Source organism: Austrofundulus limnaeus, unplaced genomic scaffold (genome assembly GCF_001266775.1).
Source record: "Austrofundulus limnaeus strain Quisiro unplaced genomic scaffold, Austrofundulus_limnaeus-1.0 Scaffold44, whole genome shotgun sequence".
Lineage (NCBI taxonomy): Eukaryota > Metazoa > Chordata > Actinopteri > Cyprinodontiformes > Rivulidae > Austrofundulus > Austrofundulus limnaeus.
The window spans coordinates 575,733-600,727 of NW_013952446.1; the positions used below are offsets into that span (position 1 = coordinate 575,733).

The window sequence follows — 24,995 nt, forward strand, 5'->3', positions numbered from 1 at the left end:
CACACACACACACACACACACACACACACACACACACAAACTGACACATTCTTCCTGCTTCACGTGTGAGGTGTGGACAGATGCACCTCCCCTGAGGCCTTTCTGATTAACAAGCATGTTGAACACCTCTGGAACACTGTTCCTGCAGAGAATAAAAACAAAAACAAACCGCACACGATTTCTTCTGTGTTTAAACTAAACACAAGCCTGCTGCATCAAGTTCCTTTAAACTTTAAAAACTTATTTTGAATTTTCACATACGTATTGAGCTCTAACTTAAATGTGAGTTTTCTTACACTTAAATTAACCCTCGGCCTGATCTCTAGAATAATAACTTCTACTTTTCCAACTGTTTTTTTTTTTTTGAGTTATGTAGGAGAAATGATTCTGCCGAACACTATGGTGAGAATGTGCTCCTGCTGCAGCACAAATAAACTCATTAAAGGGATAATCTGCGCAACAGTTTGGCAGCACACTCCCACCACCGATCCCATCATTTTAATAAGATGATTATTCCATGCAGGTGGATTTAATTAGATGTAGCTGACCTGCTGTTTGGAGATTTTTCTTGACGAGTGACGTCTGATGGAAGAAGTGCAGCTGTACGGCCTCCAGATGCTGGTTTCTTGTTTCACGCACGATAGCTGGATTCATGTGTGATTAATCCTGTTCTGAATACTCGAGCTGCAGCCGAAGCCTTTGTTTCTGTCTTCTTTCTGTTTTTAGAGCATTACCTAATATCTGGATCATTCAGGGTTTTATCTTTCCAAAACGTTGTTGGTTTAGCAACCGATCCCCTCTCTGTTACTGTTTGTCTTCCGGGCTGTCTGCTAATAAAAGCTGCGAGTGTTTAAACACTGGCATGCGTGTCCTCTTACTGTGTATTATCTTTGAGTTATCTTCTAATTTAGAGGAATTTGTTTTGTTGTTTCTCCCTGTTAAAACAAGGTCATAAAAGGGACATGAATCTATGATTAACTTTACAGCAAACGTTTTAACATTGTTCCAAGTCTTTGGGACTTTTTGAATTCTTTCTGGTTTATTATCTCCAGCAGTTGAAAGGGAAAAGGTGGGTGATTAAACTTTTGCCAGAGCCTGTCTGTTAGCAAAATATCTCACTAACCACTTGAAAGATTTGAATGAAAGTAATCACTAATCCATTGAAGGAATCACTAAATATACATCTACAAATGATTAACTTTTAGAATCAAGTTGATTGAGTATGCCACAAACAGACTAACACAGACAAATGTGCAAATATTGACCTAAAATCTGTTGTGGCAGAAGTTGAGACTTTGTTGAGCACTAACACATTGCACAAGTTATTAGTTAAAAATGTTGCCACTGCAGTCAACTTTACCCTATAATGTTATGTGCAATTCCATCTTAGTCTAAAACTCTGACATGAAAAGATGACAAGCGATTAGCATTCCTTTAATGAATGCATAAAGCTTTAATTTAACATGCAAACCTCCCTAATAGAATAGTTTATACACATTAATAAACAGTAGAACTATTGGTTGTTTTATTTGCTTTTTAAAATCAGTTTTAAGTTAAACAACAAAAGCCTCAAATCTCCGTGTTCCCGTTGGGTTAACGTAGGTCTCCTTTTTCATTTTCACACATTTTCAAGCAAGAAATGTTCCAACTCAGTCAGGCTAGGTTGAAGGTCAGAGTACTTCAATTTCTTGTCTTTGTAGAAATGCTGCTGGATCAGCAGGCTTTTTTATCTGCAAAAACTGGTTGTGAGACTTTGAATTTTTTGCATTCTGTTTCCATTTGCATGTTGAGTTTTAATTATTAACAATTGTGAGGAAAAATCACCTATTTAATTATAATAATCTATGCATTGTTTTCACTAACACTGCAGGCAAATGTCCAGATCGCAACTGATTTCTGCAGAATCAGTCAGTTGTTTAGTTAAAATGCGAAGCCTAATATGAGAATCAGAGCACGATGACAAATGTTTTCACACAGTGAAACTTTATATTTTGCTTCATCCATCATTTCCTGGCTGCCTTTGTGAGAACCTGGGTGTAAAACCACAGCGAAACAAATCCTCTTCAAGACTAGACTGCAACATAAATTGGCAACATAAAAGCATAAAAACTTTCTTTATGCACAGTAAGTACCTGATGACGGGTAGAAACTTCCTAACCCTTCTAGAGTAACAATTGCAGTTGCTGGAAAAAGTAAAAAAAACAACAACAAAAACAAAAAAAAAAAAAAAACAATAGGCAACAAACTGAAATTCTTGGTTGAACATGTAATTGAGAGAACAAAGCAAACAACACAGACAGGAGCAGTACGATCTACTTATTCAAGATGTTTTGCTGCTTCTTTTCTTTTGTGTCTCGAGGATAAAAAGCAGAATGTTAGCCTCGAAATCTCAGCTGCACAGGGATTGTTCATTGATCAGATCAACACCCTGCAGGGTGTTCCTGTTCTTTTGTCCAGATCCTATCAAATAATCCTGTAGAATCTGTCTTTGGGCCAGGTTTTAATAAAGTTGTTTTGTCTTCCACTTTCGTCTGATATTATTAGGGTTTTATCTGACTGGTGTACAATACAATGCAATATAATGTGATATGATTCATATAATTACCTTGTATTTATTGCCCCATTGGTGTTTTGGATGCAGTGCTGTTTGAATAACTGCTTTCATAAAAATACACAAATAATCCATAGAATTAGACTATTAAAAAGGTTCTTCAGTTTTCTATTAAGTTAGGTCTGTTTTAATTATTATCATAGTTTTAGGCTCCACACTTGTAAGCATAGGTTTTCCATAATAGTTTAAATCAACTTTTTTAGCCACTAAATGCATTTTGTTGTGAAGTCGATTGCAGAAAATTTTAATTTAATCTCTCCTGCGTAGATATTCTATTTTGTTTGGGTCATATTTTTAAACCTGTTCAGTTTTCTATATTCTCTGTTGTGTTTTCTGAGATAATGCATCACAGTCTTTTTGACAGAACTGCTAAATAAGATCTGAACTTACCATTCTCCTCTGGCTCTGGGTCAGACTCTGGCTCCAACATATAAGCATGGGTGGACAAGTCTTCTGTTGTTGACATATTTTAATTAATTTGTAAATAAAAGATTTCTGCACCACTGTATCATCCTAAACCTCTCTATGAAACTAGAATGAACCGTTCCGAAGGCCAGGAGGGGGGCAGGGTGTGACGCGCCTCGTTTGGCATTAAAGAGACAGCCACAAAATGAGTTGATCTGAGACGCACTTCAGAAAAGGGTGAAAGAGGGGGCTTGTGGAGTTACAATAAGGAGGAATTTAGACCCCAACTGAATGATTTAAACACAGGATGTGTCTCTTTTAGAAATATTTGATATTCAATTGTATGTCTTTATATATTTCATTTGGAAGAAAAAGAACATTCTAGATCAAACTCTGCTTCAAACCTTGCTTGAAAGTTTAGATGATTTCAAGCATTTAAGCTAGTTTATCGCCTGACAATAGGTATCGGTAGCTGACTGCTGGAGGAAATGTGTCTCAAACCAAAAGGGGAAAGGACTGGAATTCCTAAGGCAAATGTGTTTGTAGTCCAGCAATGATTTCCTGCTTTGCATGGTAACTCCTGTCTCATTTTAAAGGTTCAGACACAAATTGAGAATGAATCTTCTTAATCTGTGAGATGTTGTATTTCTCTCAGAACCTATTAAACGCTTATAATAAAAAAGGGGAATTCAGACAAGAAGAGAGAGCCCAAGAGGGGATACAAAACCACTCGGCCATTTCTCCCATGCGCCTTCATTGTTATTTTATGTTATGTGTTTATTTCTGATGCTCTGCTCCAGTCCAATTCTCCCAAGTGTAATCCTCTTTGCTGCATAATGTTCCTCTTTACTTTCCAGGTATTTGGTGTTGTCAGAGGTACTCTGATCCATTGGTTTGTTGCTTTTCATACTCACTGCGTCTCTGTCTCTCTGTCTCTCTTTGTCCACCCTTTACCACTTTATGTCATTCAAACCTCCAACACCCACATCCCTCCTGCCCCCTTATCCCTTTTAACCCACATTCCTTTTGTTTAAAAGAAGAGGTCCTGGATTATTTAACCCCACCAGTGTGGGCTCGTCATCATCCTATCTTTCTTCCCGTGGACCATCAGCCGGTGGGATTAGTGATGGAGGGTGAGATTCTTCGATTAAACCTCCACGCAGCAGTGTCTCTGCCGTCCCTTCCTGCATGGTGTAGTCTATATGCACCTGAGGAGGCGTGAATGTCACTCCCAGCTGTTTTCTTGCTTTCTGTCGTTTGTCACAGACAAGGCGCCACCGAAACCCTGCTCCTCCGCCGAAACGCTAATGAATGCTGAGCATGTGACGGTTGTTACCGCTCTGTAATTTCCTCTCCTCTCAGCCTAAAAACAGATTCTCAGCACAGAGGACTTTTTCACATTATTCTCTTAGTCGCTTCACTCTCTTCTCTGTCTTGTTTTCAGCTGTAGTTTTTTTTAGCTTCTGGAACTCTTCACTTTTTCAACATGGCTCCACCGATACAGCCTAAACACCAGAGGTGGGAATCTTTTACTCTGTCACGATTCGATTTGATTCGATTCTGATTTTTGGGGCCACAATTCGATTCGAAATCGATTCATTCAAAGCTGATAATGTGAGCCCATTTGTCGTGTTCCCAAAGTACTTCATCTTCATTTTGCAAACCTTGCACACCTCGCTCATGTCAAACTCAGACTCATTCAGTAAAAACCAAAATGAGCCCAAATATTTACATTCGATGAAGATGGGGATGGTCGAATCTCTCTTTCCTCCAGTTTGGTAGTTTCCTCTTTTGTTTTGGTGCTTTCTGCACATTCTTATGTTCCAGAAGCAGCTGCGTGATGACGTCAGCACATCCCATGTAGTTACAAAATAGAGCCTGACAGCCAGTGGATTTACTTTTTTTTATTTATAAAAATCGATTTCGGAACATTTTAAATCGATTCTGAATCTTTGTAAATGAGAATCACGATTCTGATGTAAAACTGTTTTTAGGTGCACCCCTACTAAATACGGCCATCAGTTTAAACCTGAGTTGTCGTCTTTAAAGGCAAGTGAATCCCCCCAAAACAGAAATGCCTTTTAATCTCGTGGCCAGTGATATAGACGTGTCGAGATTGTTGCATTGCATGGCTCCTTAGAGCTGACCCAATAAATCACTCCACTTTACATCACTTCAGATGTGTCTCAGCAGTTCATTTACCGTACAACGAATACCCCAAAGGGCTTTCCACCCCTGCTCTAGTCAAAGTTTCTTATCTCCTACGGCCATTTTCTGAAAATCCATTGGTTTTCATATCTGTCTGATATCCCTCTGTTTTTCCATCCATCTGTGTCTTCTCTGTATTGTCTATCCTCTCTTTTGATATATATTTTTTTCTTCCATAAAGATGACAGGCTGGCTCCGTCTTGTGTTTGGCTTACGCTCATTGCTCACAATGCTCCCACTGTCTGAGAATGCAATCCCTCATTTACATCTGTAAGCTGTTTTTTTTTTCTTTTACAATTCAACAGACAAGTGCAACCCTGTTTTTTTCTGATATGCCAGCAATGGACAGTGTTGCTATGGTTTTATGCAGCTACAGTAATGAGAATGCCTGTTGTTTACTGTGGAAATCAGGCAATGGAAATTGATTGATGACTGTATTATTATAATTTTTTTGCCTATTTTCTTTCTGTTTATTTAAAGAGAGGTCGGGGGGTATGTGGGTGTTTTTCTGCACATGTGACTGTGGAGGACATATTATTCGGTGGAAGGGTGAAACTGTTGTAGACCTATTCTTAACTGTGACAGCTGAATAATTTAGCTTAGCTAAGACTTAAGAATGAGAATTTTTTTACATGGTTTCATAACAAAATTTACTTCATTCATTCACAGTAAAGAATAGTTCAAATCTTTGCAGGAAAAAGGCTGAAAAATAAATATCTTACATACAACAGATTTGTTTGAATATGTTTAACAGCTTCAGTTTTGCATTAAATGTTTAATTATGTTGATGGTTTTTATTGTTATTCATTTGCTAATCACAGCAGCAGATGACTGTGGCACATCCAGTGCACTCTGGGAAACTTCCTAAAGTAATATAACATTTCTGCAGGAAGAACCACCTATTACATTTTTAAAATTAAACCTGCATAATGAACAATTTGGATCATTTTAACTACTAATCAAATGTAATAACATGCTATTTATTATAGGACATCCTATTTGATTAAAATATCAATATAAAGTAAAAAAAATAATTATATATATATATATTTGCATTACATTAAAATTCTGCTTCTTACTGTCCTGATTAAGAAGTCAGTGAAAGAAGTTGTAAGACGCAGTTTTCCTAAAGCGGCTCTCATAAATTCCAGTACTTCGCAGTGATGAAACCTGTTTAACTTTGAGCGTGATGGCACGTCATGTGGTTTAACAGGCGAGCATTCCACATCCTTGTTCCATCCACTGATCACTCAGCCAGCACGCAGATCAGAGCGGCTTCTAATAATAGAAGAGGGGCTTCTGTTGGGTACAGTATACGGACTGCGCATCTGCTTCATCCTTCACCCAAATTAAACCGCGGTGCCTTTTAAATCAAGGAGGTATGTAGCTCTTAAAGTAATCGCCCTGCCATGTGTTCACAGAGCTAAACGCGGCGCCATTTATAATGTCGCTAAGCCGGGATGGACCCACTTGTGACACACAGTCGGATCAAGTCTCTTTGTTATGGTTGTACTATGTCGCATAAACAAAAGATAATCTTGACATTTCCTAGAGCATCTGAAGTTATTCAAGTGTCATGGGGGGATTTTAGCTCAGATCTTTCAAAGTGGAATCTTGTGGAAAGCGTTGTGAACAAATAATATCTTACTTGTTGCAGATAGCTCTTTGAAGGGTTTTAGCTTCTGATCAAACAGAGGAGTTAAGGGTTAGATCAAATGAGGTCAGGGTAAAAGTGGATTGCTGTCGTCTTAAAACGACTGCCTCCAAATTGTATATCAGTTCATGCAAACAAACAAATGTATAAACTTTGCACTGCTTTCTATTTTGCTGCTGGTTACACTTGCAAATACACATACAGCAATGCAAAGATTTTTAGTTTTTAAATTAGCCAGTTTAGTTTGTTTAGTTCAGCCAGTAGCTTAGCAGCGAGCTCTCCAGTCCAAACAGCAATCAGCTGGGAGGATGTTAAATAAGCTAAAGTCATTTTATTAAACACATTTAAAGCACTACACACCTCTTTCTGACAAAGAACCAGATATAATAGATAAAAAAACACATGGAGTGATAGCAACCATATTAAGGAGTGAAAAATAGCCACAGACTCATATCTGTAACAAGAAGCTGCTCTTATTTTAGTGTCTGCCTGGTGCATGTGTAAAATCCCATAGGAGATGTATTGGGTGAGAATATAGATATCTGGTTTTAAACTAAATATGAGCTTAAAGGGAACATTTTGTAGATGTTTGTACTTGGTTTTAGATCTACATTCAGTCAAAATTATTTCAGAAAAAAAGAAAAAGTTAAAAACAATATTAAATGATTATTTCAGTTAGGAAATTATTCAGGTTATCTGTCTAACAAAATACCACATTTTCTACAACACTAACATGGTTTTAGCTGCGTAAACTGTTAATTACATTTGCATGTACAGTAAAGTAGATTTTTCTGTTGGTTCCACTCAGTGTCTATGACCCCAATCATCACTTGGTTTGGTAACCAAAATAAAAACACTTATTGTACAAGGACCCTCAACAAAACAGACACAATGATGCAAAATGAGAAAAATAATGTAATGCATTTTACATTTTTTTAATTTCTTCTAACGTTTATGGCAACATTTTAGCAATCAATGGATTTTATTTGATTTCTGAAGATCACGTAATATTTCAACCTGGATACCAACTCAGTAATGAGAACCAGCATTTTAAAAACGCATGCTGAAATTATTCAGCTCTGTCATCACGGTCATCTGAAAGTGTCTGAACAAGATATTAAAAACAAGAAGCCCTTTATGACCTTAAATTATTTCTGGCATTTAAGAGTCTTGACTTTTCAAACAGCAAATGACTCGAAACTATATTAGCCTAGTGTTAAAAAAAAACATTAATAGACGTAAAGATCAGAGTGATTTCTCATCCTCCATCAGTTTTCTTGATGACCCAACGCCTACATTTGCAGCAAAGTGCAGTAGACGAAAATACACATTACCCTATTATAAGTTACAGCTGTGTGTTTTCATACTAAAGGTCAGATATCCAGTGTGCAGATGCTCTGTAGGTTTGGATGGAAAGCACCTAATTATTCCCATTGCTGTGAATGAGATGTGCTGCTGTGTGTGAATTCAATAGTTCATAAAATCAGGTCGGCTCTCTTTTAAAAAAGTGATGTATTATAGAGTAGCCTGCAGTAACAAAAACGATACAGGCAGAGAGAGTTTCATTTCAGTTTTTTTTTCTCCTGGAGCAGTGTTTAAGATTTGGTTTTCTCAGGAAGGGTATAGTGCCGCATTTCATGCAGGTTATCAAAGAGTTAAGGAGGAGACTGGAAGGTGAATCATGTTCAAACTGAACCACACCTGACTTTTCAAGGCTGCAGCTTCTTACATTCCCGAAGAAGCTGGAGCAGGTGTGAAATGAAATTGACTTTAGCTGAATAATCCTCTAGTCAAAGCAGGAGGGTCAAGAGAAACTGGAGGCATCACTTTTTTTTCTCTCTGCTGTTAAATTGTTAAAAAAATTAAGAAGTAAATAAGAAAATGTATAAGTTGTTTGATAAATATCTGAACAGACTCCACTCTTGGCATAATTTCCTAAAACCCACTGCCATTTATTTTTTCTCCCTTATGAGGTAAGAGTCATTTTCTCAGCTATTAAAACTTATCCTGAAATACAGTTTGACCAGTTTTATAGAGGTCATATTATAGATGCTAATGATGGTAGTTTGGTTTCATCTCCAAAGTTCCTGAAATGTCAACTTTCTTTCTTTTTTCCCCTTCTTCTTTCTTTGACACCAGCACAAAATGTTGGCTTTATTTGTAAGATTTCATCTTTATTCTATTTTGTTTTATCCTACTATAAAATATGAAAGCAGAAAATGTGGCACAAGTTATGGCATCTGGTGTTCAGAGGAACTATAAATCTAGCAATCAGTTTTTAATCCGCTGCTCTACAGCAAGACAATAATAATATAAAAGAATATTTTCTGATTTGTCAGGGAGCACACAGGTGTGGTTCATTTTGGACATCTGTTTTTTTTTTTTTTTTCAGACATCTGGATTGGGTCAACATATTTTAGTTCTGATTATTGTTTTATTGTTATTTTTTTTACTCTGGCTTTATTTGTTTCAGTGTGATTTGGAATGAGATTATATTAGTTTGTACAAAAATTAAAATTAGTTTTGTAAACCCATCACATTAGGCATACACTTTAAAACTTATTAATAATTATAAAATAAATCACATTTTTTAAAAAAGTGGTTGTATTTTCATTTTACTTTTTTTTCAAGTTATCATTATGCATTCTTTTTAAATACAACCAATGAAAATGAATCTAAACTCAGCATGTTTGTTGTTCAGACGTATTTTTTTCTTTTAGTCAAATGTACCTTGTCTTTTTATTTTTATTTATATATTTTTGAGTGTATAGTCAGTAAATAATCCCAGAATGAACAGCATGAGGGCTCTGGTTCTAAACATGTAAATAATAAGTAGACATTAATAATGTTTTAAAGCTACACTTGTGTTTGACTAATCTAAATGTCTGCTCTGAGCGAAATGCACCAGCTCGAATTAGCATAAAAATTTTGACAGGTGTTCCACTCAGAGCACTTTCTTTTAAATCCAATGATTCCTCTCCCGCTGTGAACTTAGACAGCAGCGTTGCGAATCTGGTTTTCACGGACTGTTGGGGAGAATTTTTCACTTGAATGAGTGGATAAAAGACAAAAAGAAAAAGAAATAAAATAAAATCATTGACTGCTGGAGAGTTGTTCACGGTGAAGCTTTGTGAAGTGGGAAGAGGGTCGAAAAGTAAAACGGAGGAGGTGGGAGTGTTGACGGCTGACACCAGCTTCCTGCAAGATGTTGGGGACCTGTTTGAACACCTTACCTCCTTTTGAGATTCTTCTGAAACACACTCATTAACACACACGTACAGACAAACTGACACGTGTCCCGTCCACATAAACGCACCGGTTAGGTTGACCTCAGGACCTTTGCCACCCCTCCTGACTAATTTCACCTTTTAAACGAGGGGGACCGCTCTCTCTTTCTCTCTCTTTGTGTCCTCCTGTCTACTTTCATCATGTCTCTGTGTCTGCAGACCTGAATGAGTGTGGGCTGAAGCCGAGGCCCTGTAAACACAGGTGCATGAACACATACGGGAGTTACAAGTGCTACTGCCTGAACGGCTACATGCTGATGCCTGATGGGACGTGTGGAAGTAAGTCTGACAAACACACTCACACATGACTCTGTGACTGTTCACACTGTTTGAGTTATTGCCTGAAGTGCAAAAATATCCGTTTTCTCTCTGTGCTATTTTCTCTCACCTGCTTTGTCAACGTGTAGGTGTGACCGTGAGGTGTTTGTTTCAAAGAATAGCTCAGATCCTTCGAAGTGGGATTCTGTAGAAAGATTACTAACAGTTATTTTAGAACGGGTATGAACAGTTTATTGCGGCTGTTGCAGATTGCTCTTTAAACAACCACAGTTTGGAGAACAGCTGACCAGATTGATGAGCTAACAGCTACATAGTCGGAGCAAAACCAAAGTGTTCCTCAGCCCGTTCAGTAATGGCCTTCAGCCTTCGGCCTCAGATTTCTACAGACTCTTGAAATCTTTCGATGATATTATGACCTGTATATGTTGAGATATTCAAAGTCTTCCCAAATTCTTGTTGACGAACATCATCTTAAAACTATTCCACTACTTTTAGACGCAGCTGTTTGCAGACTGGTGAACCTCACACGTCTTTACTTCTGAGAGATTCAGCCTCTCTAAAACGCCTCTAACTGAACCGTTAACCCAGTGAGGTCGGAGAGAGCAATCGTAATATTGTTTGGAGCGAGGACAAGCTGGTAAAGCTGAATGTGGTGACCATGACTTGTTAATGACCAGCTGTGATGGAGTCTGTGGAGCTCATTGCTGCAGCAGTTGACCAGAAACTAAATACAGTAGGTGTGTTTATTGACCTATGTTAGGTATTTGATTCTATTGACCATGCACGATTATCAGGTAAATGTGAACTGTATGGCCTACGAGGGGTTACACATCACTGGTTAAAGAGTTATCTGAGTAATTCACTACAATATGCACAAATTAACAACACAGTCACAGACCGAAATGGTTAAATGTGGTCTTCCTCAAGGCTCAGTTCTAGGACCTAAATTATTTATACTTTACTTAAATGATATTTTTGCAGTATCCAATCTCTTAAAGTTTGTAATATTTGCTACAAATCTATTTTCCTCTGGAAAAAATTAAAAACAGTAGAAAAAGAGCTAGCTGAGTTGAAAACGTGGTTTGACTATAACAAGTTGTCATTAAATGAAGGAAAAACTAAATTTATGGTAGTCTCCGATAATCGGATCCATAATAATGTAAGGCTATGTATAAATGGAGTTGAAATTGAAAGAGTTTATGAGACAAATTTTTTAGGAATTGTTATAGACAATAAACTCAGCTGGAAGCCTCAAATAGAATATATTAGAAATAAAGTTGCAAAAACTATTGGAATATTGTTTAAAATTAAAGATTTAATAAATATTATGGGTTTGCATCTTATATATTCCTCCTTGGTTTTGCCTTATTTTGTCATACTGCTCAGAAATCTGGGGAAATGCAAGTAAAACAAACATTGATGTATTAGTTAAGTTGCAGAAAAAAAGCAATAAGGCTTATTAATAAAGTAGGATATCGTGAACCCACTGATAAGCCCTTCCTTGGAAGTAATATATTAAAATTTAAAGATATTGTTTATATAAAAATACTGGAAATAATGTATAAAGCATTGAACAAAAGTCTTCCTTCTGGTATTCAGAAATGATTTGAGTTAAGAGAGAATAAATATAATCTGTGAGGTTTATTTATATTTGAATGTGCAAAAAACGAGTCAGGTAAAGTCAAGATGTGTTTCAGTTGTTGGTGTGAAACTGTGGAATGAATTGAATGATGATCTTAAGTTATGTGCGTTCTTGGTGAGCTTTAAAAGAGCTCTGAAATGTAAAATGATAACATCTTACACTGTTATGTAGATTTATTTATGTATTGTGAAGATATCTTGGTTGGTTGTTATAGGGTAGGCAAGAATAAGCTTGGCTTCAGCCTATCCGTTTTTTGGTAAATTATGAGTTTGTTTATTGTTTCTGTTTTGTTTGTTGTTGTTGTTTTTTAAGGTTTAATGTGAAAAATTTACCAAAAATAAAGTGATTGATTGATTGATTGATTGATTGATTGATTGATTGATTGATTGATTGATTGATTGATTGATTGATTGATTGATTGATTAAATTTAGGTCAGCACGTCAATGAAACTCTTGTTGCCAAGGTATACACGCATACGTACGTGTCAACCCCTTCGGACATCCTCAGAAATTCGTATTTTCTGTTGTATTCGCACGAAAACGTGAAGCAGAGATAACAGCATTTGCAGTGTGGAGAATAGCGGAGGACAGGAAGGTTGCAAACTTATTTCTACACAGTCGGCCGGCTCTGAGATTTCAGCTCAATTCAAATTCAAAAGTACTTTACTAATCCCAAAGGGGAATTACATAACTTAAATGAGACTTAAATAAATTCAAAGCAAAGTTTAGAAAAAAAAATCTGAAATATTGACCTATACTTCCGTGAACGAGTAAAATGGGGACAAATTTGTTTAACTTACAGGCAATCCGTACAACTTGACATGTATGTACACATCTGCTATGAATGATGTGTCTAAAAGGCAGAAGCTAACCGATGAAAAACTAATATTTATATGCAGTTCTCTACTTCGTGATAAATTGTTTACATTGTCAGCCCGCTGCAGTCAGTCTTCTAAAAGTGTGCATGACAACTCTAGCCAGCTCAGCAGTTTTTTATTTGTACCACTTAACTTCTACAGCTTTTGTTGCCTCTGTCCCAGCCTATTTTGAATAATTTGTTGACACCAACTTCAAAATCATCTTTGGAACTGTGGGTGTATAACAATGAAGATCTTAACGGTCCATAACTTTTCCACGGAACCTCCGCGTCAAAACATTTGAACTGTGACTTGAGTATTAATGTAGACGAGGCAATTTCAGAAGAAAACATTGATGGCATTTTGCCTTCTTGCCATTAAGTAGATTTTGCCTTCTGTAGGAACACCTCTGACAGCTGCCTTGCAATCTTTTGATAGACTGTTTTGATTAAAGCCCCATGTTGATCTGCTTCATTATGGTAGCTCTGCTGTATGAAAGACCCCTGTGAAGAGCACTTCCAGGGCTAAAATGAAAAATCTAAAAGAAGTCTTTCAGCCCTCGAGTGAGTGTGCAGGTTTTATTGGAAGCAGCGAGGTAATTTCATATAATGTGAGCTGCTGCCCGAGCACATCTCCAGGTAAATTCTGTTTCCCACCTGATAAGTGTTTTTTTCTCCGCAGATTTCCATTAGAGGATGGAGTAACTCCTTCTACCTTGTTTTAATTAACGCTTTTTTACACCGATAGACAACAAATCCTTCCCCTTTTTTAAAGTCTGGACTGCGCCCACCACTCGAGGCGATTTGAATTTATTCTGTGTGTTGTTTTTGTAATGATGGTGTTAAGCACCTTGCTGCTCTTCTTCTTCTCTCCCTTGCTTCTGCTTTGATCAATGGATCACTGTGGCATTTAATCAGCCCAGACTGCCTCTGTCATCAAACTGTACTCCAGGGAGCAGCTGAAAAGAGCTGCAGCAGCAGGAGCCCTGCTTTTAATTTCCTTTTTAGGGTTTGGAATTCATCAGGGCGAAAAAATAAAAATAAAAAAAGCCAAACAAAATCTGTCCCGTTATATTATTATTTTGGAGGATCTTGATCTTCACAGCATGACTCCACAGCAGCGGAGCTGCACACGGCCACCGTCGATACGCTGCAGATGGATTATCAGTCTCTGGGTGTGAGCAAGGGTCACAAGGGTAGAAGGAGGACCGCTCGAGCGGAAGGTGTGAGCACAAAGCAAGTGCGCAGCAGAGGAATCCAATAATGGCAGTGTGTGTGCTGTTCTCTCACCGGTGCCTTGGGGTCAAGCTTGCTAATATCCGAAAAGGCAGGCGAATTGGCCTGGCTCCTACAAATAGGCTGGAGGATAAAGAGCATGTGTAAAGATGTGAGGAGGGGAAGAAAAAGTGTGACTGAGAGCAGAATAAGCTCCCTCGTGGCACATGCATGAGTTATGTGTTTTTTTTTTTTTCTCTTTCCCCCCCCATCAGACACTCGCACTTGTGCTGTGGCCAACTGCCAGTACGGTTGTGAGGTGCTGAAAGGAGAGGTCCGATGTCAGTGTCCGTCGCCGGGGCTGCAGCTGGCTTCAGATGGAAGAACCTGTGTGGGTGCGTCCCTGTCTTAATATATCTGCAGGCGTGAAAGCTGAGCTGCGTGTTACCACTCCCATCCGTGAGCAACTGATGTACGACAGCATGGCTTTTCCTCAGCTTGTAGGTTTGATGAGGGATTATTAGGAACGACTGCTTTAGCAAATGTAAACAAACAGAAACAAATCGTCATAAAAACACACTTGTTGGTACTGAAACAGATCTAGTTAGGAAGCAAAATATTCATTGTGAATTATTATTATTATTTTTTTTTTACATTTTTAAGTAAAAGGGAGCTAAAATGTCCTCTGATCATTATCAGGTTTCTGCTTCTCAGACAGGGAACAGATAAAAGACGGAGGCAGCCGAGGCAGTTAACCTGTGTCAGGTTTAAGCACAGGCCGCTCCGGTCCGACTCGTTTCTGTTATCAGCCCATTTAGGGGTCGCAGGTTTCTAAAACTGGGTGGACATCAATCATGAAGGAGGAGCTGGAAAGGTTTTTCTCCACAGGTGGGAGAACAGTCTGAAGAAATGTTGTTTTTCTTTTAGATGCAGACAAACTTTATAAAGGTTTTTCAGCGCCTTGGACTTTGCTTAGGTATAAAACAAAATACAGCATTTAAGACAGTATGAGAATACATTTATTGTTTTGGATTATATGTTATTGTATTTTTACTGCAGCAAGTAAAGATCTTTACTAGCTAGTAACTGAACAAATAAATACCCAAATTACAAATTTAAAAAACGTGCTCTGTTTTTGCTTTTTAACCTTTTTACTTTTTTATTTTACTTGGTAAGACTTCTTGAAATACTTGATTTGGCTCAATTTTTTCTTATTTCAAGAATCTTACCAAGTAAAATTTTCTTACTCCACTGGCAGATATTTTAACTTAATTTGAGTCAAATTTTCAGGCTAACAAGACAAATAATCTTACACATTCTGAAAACAAGGTTATTGTTCTTACGCAATCTATTCTTGTTTAGTAAATCAGTCTCAAAACAAGATCAAGAAGACCTTTTGGCTGGATTTGATAAGATGGACCAGTTTTTGCAGTGCACCTGTGAGGTTAGCCTTAGGCTTGGCGGTCAGGGTTAGGCTGTAGAAATGAATGGAAGTCAATGCCAGGTCCCAATAAAGATAGCTGTACCAAAGTGTGGGTGTAGGTGTGTGTGCATGATTTAAAATGAAATATTTCACTGTAGCAGCTGAAGTGGAGCTCCATCCTCTAACTGTTGGCCCAAAAGAACATCCACTAAAGCAGTTTGGGATTAAAAGCCTCACAGATGGGAAACAATAGTAATTCTGCATAATGTTTTCAACCTCCCTGTAAACAGCACGCTTTGTGTTCCAGCAGCCCCTCATAAGTGAGTCATTTTTAGGCAAATGCACTCGGGCTCTTTGTGTCTAAATATTAATGCTCACGTTCCTGCGAAGGTGAGCAACAGAGCCACTCGGAATAAGTCTTTAAATATGAAACAAGATCGAAAGCAAGTGCACTGTGCACGCTGAGGAGGAGGCTTTGTTCATAAATAAATGTTAACTAGATGAGGTGGAACAGACTTCTGCTGTGAATAATAATGTTTGTTTAGTATAAATTAGCTATTTTTTTATCAATTTTTTTCTCTCGTGGCCATGGTTTGTTCTTGGATACATGTCAGTGAAGATGTGTGAATAATTTGTTGTTGATATATATATATATATTGCTTTTTTCTCTTCTCCTGCAGATGTGGATGAGTGTGCAGCAGGGATTGCCGTGTGTCCCAGGTTCAGGAAATGTATCAACACCTTTGGTAGCTACATCTGCAAGTGTCACGAAGGCTTTGACCTGCAATACATCAACGGAAAATACCAGTGCTTAGGTACATAAAATCTTATTCTGTAATGAAGCAGATGAAGGTCAAATATAGAATCAGAATCAGAATACTTTATTGATCCCCGGGTTGAAATAGCAAAATTGCATAGGCTGAGAAATTTAGCCTACAATAACATTCACATTAACATAACAAAAGTCTGGCTTTGGCTGCATATATATGAAGAAGTTATTGAATATTTAAAATAATATCCACAAAGTTGGTTTGTTTGTTTCAAACAGTGGCAGAAGTAGAAAAAACTGTTATTCGTCAGTGGTTCCAGGCTTTTTATTTTATGGTTTTTGCTGTGTCTTGCACAGGCAGAACATAAGCACAAGTTGTGAAAAAAATGCCAGTGTGATAAAGAAAAATGAAGAATTCCCCAGTTTATCATTTATTTATTTGTAATGTATGCCTGAGCTTTTTTTTTCTTCTGTTCATTAAAGCTAAAAGGCTAGGTCAGGATGTTTGAAGCTGCTGGTTACAGGCCTCTGCTTTTATTGCAAAAAAAAAAAAGCTGATAACTCAGATAGGTACCGACTGTTGTGTACCACTAAAGCTGGAGACAAATTTCCATTCTGGTACCCCAAATGTTTTTTTTTTTTTAAATTTGAGCTTTGGCTGAAAAGTCAAGATCATTTTTCTCAGAACAAAGCAACAACTAACAACACAAGATATGAAGCCGTTTTAATTAGCTTCATATCGACAGCTCTATTCCACCAACAAAAGTAAGATCTTGGCACTTTACTCAGAGAAATCCATCAAATACATTTAAAGAAACACTTGGGAATTGAGTAGAGGAATGAACTCTACATCTGTTTAAAGAAATGGGAACAAGGCGTGGTAGTTCACAAAACCAATACAGACAAGGAGAAAAAAGAAAGAGTTCATTTAATTCTTAAAAAAATGTATGACACTACATTCACGCTGCATATCTGGTTATTTATTTGTATATTTTCACATTATTATTTAAATGTGATCTTAAGTCTCCAGTGTGAACACGGCCCTGAAGCGTCCTGCATGTGCAATAGATGCACCATCACACACAACATGCTGTGTTTGCAAAAATAAATACGGATGCTACATGTGTTAGCATGTTTGGATCAATTCTGAAGTGTGCAAGTAAATTATCATCTGCTCTGCTTGTTTAGTCCAGTGTTTACATTTGATCTGGCTGCTTCCTGCCTACTCGGGTGCAGATAGTGCTTCTGGAATGGGAGCGTATTGAATAGCGTTCAATAAACAAGTAAATCAAGGCAAGGGTGATGGTTAGAAATGAATGAAACACCCTTCAAATCTACAGAAAATCATTAAAACTGCTTGTTTTTAGTTCAACTTCTCTCTCTGTTTAATCTGAAAACTTTATGTGCTCAAACTGAATTACAGTTAGTTTTTTTTTTTTTTTTTGCACAAGTTGACTTCTGTAATTTTCCTTTTCACCTCCTATTTCATTTATCCTTTAAGCATGGACCAAATAAACAGACTTGGCCATCACCGTTAAAGCATTAAGCTGTTAGGAGACCACTTAAATGGCTTTGCTTTGTCTGAGTCTCAGAATAATTTTGCCCCCAAACTACCCTCCTAATGATTTTACTCAAGCATTCATGAAAAAAGATTCCATTATTGACTGAAGTGGTTCTTTTTTTCTTTTTTTTTTTCTTTTTTTTTTTTTGCTGGACAAAAACTGGAGTGTTTTTTTCGAGCACACGTGAAGCAATTAGCCTTTGATATTCTGCTGTTATGTCTGAAGTTGTTCCCTCTTGCTCCTTGTAGCTGAATGTTTTTTTTCTGTTTCTTTTATCTTTTCAGATGTGGATGAGTGCTCTTTAGGCCTGAGCCACTGCAGCAGCTTCGCCACCTGCTACAACACGCCGGGCTCATACAAGTGCAAATGCAAAGACGGCTACAGGGGGATGGGCCACGACTGTAAACGTAAGGCCATGGGAACCCAAACGTTGGCCCCGATGCTCACTTTTTGCCAAGAGGAATAGGGGCGGGTGGCCTCTCGGTTTTTTGTTTTCTTTGCCAAGATTTTTCTAAATCGTCAGGCAAGCGAGAAAGAGGGGAGGAATAGCTTTCCGAGAATTGTGCCGGTTCTGAAATTCCTTTCTTTGTGATGGCTGTCAGTTAGTGCTGAAATCACCCTGCTTCCCTTATCTCATGAGCCCAGAGAGAGTCCAGTTTTTGCCACATAGACTTTCTAAAAAGGAGGAATCATCAGAAAATGGGAAATACTTTGAATTTAGTTTGACTGACACATAGGTAATTAACCTGAAGAGAAGTAATTTAGTTTCTTTATATTCGTTCATTTATCTTAAACAATAATTCAGTTCCTAGAGGAAAGAGGATGCCTCTTAGAAACATAGAAACAACCCCCCACCTCTAACTCCCCGTCGCCTCACCAGAGGGTGTGACCAAGGGGGGGCATTTGCTCTGAGAATCGAGTTACAATTTTTCCATTTGTGAATCAAATATCAAAGTGGCCTGAAAACTGAGGAGGGAATGATTGAGTTCAAACTACTTACTTTTATCCACACTAATTCCTCATTTATAATCGTTTTCACCAGAACCCACCCACAAGTCCTGTGTCAGCTTGAGACAAAAGCAAAGAACAAAAAAAAAGGGGGGATTCGTTTAGATTCATCAGTGGTCAGCAGTCTGAGCACAAGAAGCTTGATGCTGCAGGAAATCTGGCCAATAAACAAATATTTACTCATCAGAATGACTGCATGAGCAGAATGAATAAAACCTGAAGTCTGGTTTTCAGGTCAGACTGTGATTGCATTTGATCTTTTGCACGTGTCAGGTCCTGTTTCAGCGAGATTTCAGGATGCTAACATTTAGTTAATAGATATCTGGAGAAGTCTCAGCGGGTGAAATAAAGCCCTCCTCTGTGAAAGTCAGGCTAATCGCTGCAGTTAGTCTGCAATTCTGCACCTCATTAACTCCGAAGTGCTCATATTTCAGTGCTCCATCTGCATTCTCCTATCATTTCAGCCATTCCAAAGGTGGTGATTGACCCTCCGAGACCCGGCAAACCGCCTCCGAATCATCACAACCACATCCCAGACTTGGATCACAGGAGGATCCCCACAGTCCGCCCGACGGTGCCTCCAAAAAGACCCATCACCGCCGCCCCCAAATTACCAGCCACAACTACGACCAAAGCCCCTCCGCTTCCCGGGAGGGTGACGCCGCCCCCGCGCAGGCCGGCCGTGCCAACTCGCAAGCCTTTCATCCCGACGAGAAAGCCCACGCTCAAACCCTACGTCCCACCAAAGCCAGCGGCTCCCACCAGACGACCCCCGCCGCCGCCGCCTCCACCCGTCACACCAGTAGACAACAGCATCCAGAGGGAGGTCACCAAACAGAGAGGCGATGTGCACAGTAAGAGATAAACTCCTATTTTCTTTTCGCAAACCGCTGATTGAAATTCTGCATAAAAAAACACGGCTTCATTCCTGGTCTTTTATTTGGAGTGCAGATCATATTTCATGTAAGCAATCTTTATAGACAAACATTTAAATGCAGAAAGTAACATTCTCACAATGAATGCATATCATCTAGAACACTCAGCTATATACATTTACATGATCATCCACCTTTCATGGCAGCAAGAAATATCAAATTGTGTGTCTGATAATATTTTTCTTCCTTTTTACACATGCAAGTATAAATCTCTGAATGTTGATGTCTAAAAACAATTCTATTTAAAAAACCCAAATTAACATGTCTTGGTATTGTCAGCAAACTGGTTCCTTCTTACACATAATCTGGGTCTGTGATGTTCCAAGAGTTGGATTTAAGGTCCACAAATGGAAAGGATCAGACTCGTGGTGTAAGCTTCTTCTCGCTCCTCAGCTTCATTTTATCTCCTGGTGCAGGGCAGGTAGAGCACACGGGCTGTTTACAGAACCGCTGCTGCGTGTCTGAAAAACAAAGCCGATCAGAACTGTGCCGTTGGACACGACTTGTAAAGCTGCAGGATGGAAGAACAGGGAAAAATAAATAAATAAAAATGAGGTGAAACATCCCTCAGAAGGTTGCTCTGATTATTCATGTCCAAGTGTTTTTCATCCAGACCCAGTAAACGTCAGGCTTGCTAATGCATTTTCAAATCTATATTTTACTGTAAACATACCAACCACTAAAGCTGATTTCCAAAAGAAACAATGTTTTGGAAGTAATTAAAGAAATCTCTATGATGTATTTCTGGATAAAATATTTTTGCCATTTACTAAATGAGATCATCATTTTTATATAGTATTGGCTAAAATAGCACAAGTTTGCAGAAGTAGTTAGACTCTAAAAAGAGGTAAAAAGACAACAGGACTCTAAATGAGATTGTTCATTCAGCTGATTTAAGTCACAGAATATAAAATTCACAAATAATTTTTTTTTTCCATGTAAGAGCTGAACATTCTGGTTTAGTAAAACAAACCTCGTAAGTTAGACAAATTTTGACCTTTTTCTTTTTTTAACTCAAGTAGAGAACAAAAATGGAACTGCTGAACGAAGAGGGAATAACATATTGTCATTTGCATTTCTGAAACAATTGCTTTCACAAATCAGCACATGCAAATGAGAGTGCAGCAAAAGCAGAGCGCTTGCAGACCTTAACAAGCTGTTGCAGGTGACCGTTTGACAGAAAACATGAATCCAACAAGAGAGCTGTGAATTTGAACAATGGGGCAAATTATCAAACTACTTTTAGACAGGAATTTAGTGATGTGACAAAACGTGGCTTGGGACAACTGCAAACTAAAAGAGAAGGTCAAAATGGACACGGAATAATTAAGGATGACACGAGGAGTGGGAGGACAAAAAGAATGACTGATAAAAAAAGACACTTGAGTTCTTCTAATGATACATTTTTAACAAGTTTTTTTTTAATGGACCAACCTTTGAGTGCTGCAGAAATTAAATAATTTTAGAAAAGTATTTTTTATCAAGATATTTCTTGATTTTGTGTGCATTTGTTTTTCAGGAGACACAAAAAGAAACAGTTTAATGATAGTTGATGGCAGCTGAAACCCATTTAAGTAATACATAAGTATGAAATACTGTCAAACATCGCTGCCGTGCCCCACATGCGTGTTTTACGTTGGCATGGTTGTTTGACAGTACATCCACTAGAGGGCTGTGCAAAGTTCAAAGCTCACTTCCAAACCATGACAAACAAAAAGAGGACAGACAGGTCTCCATCTGCATCAGTTTGTATATTTAACACTGAGCCCAAATGGGCCTTTAAATCCTTGTTTAATGAAATTTTTATAATGTTTGAATGCTTCGGCCAAATATATTATGGGTCAAAAGTCTCAGAAACTACTGCTGTTCTGTGGGTCAAACACTAAAATGTTTGGGAACCGCTAGCATAGAGTGAATTTGTCTCAGCTATTTTACATTAATCCTCACTTTCAGCACAGTTTAAATACAGTTTTTTCCCCTCCTGAGTTAACTTTGATTTTGGCTTCAGTTAACAAGTCAGACTCCTGATGATCACACATCACACTGTGCTGCATGCCAAGCATGAATCATGGCTACTAATTTCATTAAAAGCGTATCATCATCATTCTTTGTTTTACTTTGACAATCTTGATCAAAATATGATGGAAGATGGATTTCAGATAATGACAAGTCGTTAGAAGGAAATTGCTCTGCTTTACAATGGGAGCGATTAACCTCTGCTGCTTCCTAACAGTGTTAGAAGTACACTGACCTTTGCAGCAAGAAAGGTGATAGTTTCTTCATATTATCCAAACTTTGTATTTTTGTTTTGACAGGATAAATCTACTTTTCGATGAGTTGTCTGAACACACACTGCTGCTGTAAAAAAGCATCAACAAGCATCACTTTTATTTAGCTGAGAGCTCAAATCTATTCTCCATCACTACACTGAATGTGCAGCTTCAATGAAGTTATGATAGAATGCAAGAAAATAAAGAAAGTGAGTAAAATAATAATAAAAAAGATTAGAGTCATGGTCTTTCTGATCAGGTATTTACAAAGCACAAGGCTGAAACATTAAAATCAACTTCTGACAGTGCAATTATGAGATCAATTTAAAAAATAAAAGACAAAATAAAGTTCCTTGTGGTTGGGTTGCCTGGTGGCTATAAACTGGTTGCTTTCTTCTGTGTTTCTCTATGATGGACCTGTTTTTACCAAACCTTCCTAAACTTATCCGCAGCTGATGAGATGGAGCAGCTAATGTAAACGTCAGACACATGTGATTCCTTCCCGTACTCCTCATCTTGCCAGATGGCAACTCATAATTAAAAAAATAAATAAATAAATAAATAAACAGCAAGAGAGCAGAGAAGATTGCGTTAACACCTGCTTGCGCTGCTTCAGGGAGACATCAGTCTTAATAGCTTGCAGCTCTGGATTGCAGAGTTTCCTGAAGATGGTTTGAAGAAGAACGAGACGATGAGGGAGGAACAACAGATATCAGAGTAATTAAGATTAGTCTGGAAATGGGAATTTAAATTAAGCCCTCTTGGTGCAGGTCAGCGTGTTTTTTCATGAGATGATGCACGTGTGTCAGCTGAGAAAAAAACTGGAATATTATCGATCTACAAAATGATCAGGGCCCGTATTTATCAAACTTTTTAGAATTACTCTTAAGAACGCTGCTAAGAGTGGACTTAAGTGTAAAAAAATTCTTAGTTAAAAGCTGAGAGTAAAAGTCAGTTATCAAGCGTCTCAGTCTCACTTTAGGCGAAGTGTAGGAGTAATTCAGTGTCAGTCTTAGAGCTGATTTGCGACACCTGGCTGTGCCGCAAAGCTGATCCTGGATGATGTCGTTAGAAAAAAACCCCGACATGGACCAATCACTGCCTCGGATTACATGTTCAAGAATATTGTAGAAGAAATGTCAAGATAAGACTGTGAAAATGCTAAGTTCACTTTCAACACTAATGCTGTCACCTTGTACCGAGGTGCGTGATTGCGTGATTGTTAATATAATAAACCGTAATTTTTTTTGTCTGGGGAGGGGCGGAGCCACACACAAATATCCACCTTTTAGTCCAACATTATGCACAGTTTTTATTTTAATTTTATTTTATTTAGTTTTTTTTTTACATTTGTTTCTTACGGAAGCGTGTTGCTATCAGGCAGGAAAAAAAAAATCCGAGCGCTATCACGTTATAACGTGATACGTATCTTGTTAAAACGTGATACGTATCACGTTTTAACGTGATAGTATCTCGTTAAAACGTGATACGTATCACGTTTTAACAAGATACGTATCACGTTATAACGTGATAGCGCTCGTATTTTTTTTTCCTGCCTGATAGCAACACGCTTCCGTAGTTTCTTTTGTATATTTCTGATTAAACCTATTTTCCACCTTGTAACTGAGAATAACACTTAGGTGGGGAGGAGGACAGCTGTGATCTCTGTCTTCTCAGTCCATTTCAGACCTCTAGTGACAAATCTTAACCACTTAAGAATCTTCTGGAGCAGTCTTAACTTTTCGGGAGATTAAGAGTGATTCTTGGACTTAAGATTTTTGATAACTGGCACTTACACTTAAGTCTGAGATTAGGAGCAAATCTAAGAAATTTTCAGCACTTAAGTCTAAAAATCCACTCTAAGAAATTTGATAAATACGGGCCCAGATATTTAGTTAGCTCAGACTCATCACCAATGTCTACTTTGAACATTGTGATATTTTTACTTAAAATGTTGACAGTAAGTGTGGATGTAAATATTGTTAGCAAAATATCTTCTGAACCAATACACAAAACTCACTGAAGTAATCTGAAATTAATCAACGGCTCATTAACTTTAGGAGTTAGTTCAACACAAAAATTTTCAATTTAAGTAATCAGTAATCTCAGTCAATTTCACAGCTACTGAGCTAAAATTTGATGTGATGGAAGCTTCTAGTCATCACCAGGTTGCACACCTGTGGACTATGACGCCTCACAGGAGCGCTCACAGTGTGGCATCAGATCTTAGTTTTAAACTCTGGCATGAAAGGTTGGAATAATATGTATTCATAATGCTTTCATTGTATTTTTGTGTTTCACTTTTAGTTATGTTTACAATTATTTCAGCATGGCTTCCCTTTTTTTTTAATTGTGCCCCCCACCCCCACTCCCACCCCCAACACCTTCTCTTCATTTTTTCCTCCTCCTGCTCCAGTTTTTCCATGCAGAGACACAAAATTAGTATCACAGCTCTCATCATGTCGGCAAGTAAACAAACAAGCATATTTCCCAAGTGTAATTCCTTTAAAAGGGTATACGCTCCCTGCAGGAGAAGAAAACCCACAATCCTGGGAGACAATTAAAGCCTTCTCAACACCTTGTGGATTCTCTCAAAAGATATTTTATTAGGCTAAAAGCAGGACTGTTTTTTTTTTACTCCATAAAAGCTTTTGGCAGAACGTGCCACATCTCTTTCTCTCTCTTTAGAAGCCTTTACTGTCTGCGAAAAATTTGGATGGACTAAAACATGACACATTTTAAAATGAAGCTGCATTTAGCATTTAGAGATTCCTCATTATTCAGTCTTTTCTTTGCCAACAGTGGCGGAATTATGGAGCAGTTTGTGCTGAGACTTTTGATGTAAAGTATTTATCTGGCAAAAGAAAATAA

General features: G+C 37.9%; 1 protein-coding gene across 1 annotated transcript in view; it reads left to right on the forward strand.

Moving 5' to 3' along the window:
• The window catches only part of npnta (nephronectin a), a gene marked incomplete at its 5' end in the record, with an annotated part of 66,806 nt that overhangs the window by 33,837 nt on the left and 7,974 nt on the right, over positions 1-24,995 (forward strand). Inside the window, 5 exon segments of the mRNA XM_014007744.1 lie at positions 10,325-10,444; positions 14,433-14,552; positions 16,261-16,395; positions 18,196-18,318; positions 19,384-19,773. Of these exon segments, the coding sequence (XP_013863198.1) occupies positions 10,325-10,444; positions 14,433-14,552; positions 16,261-16,395; positions 18,196-18,318; positions 19,384-19,773 (888 nt within the window).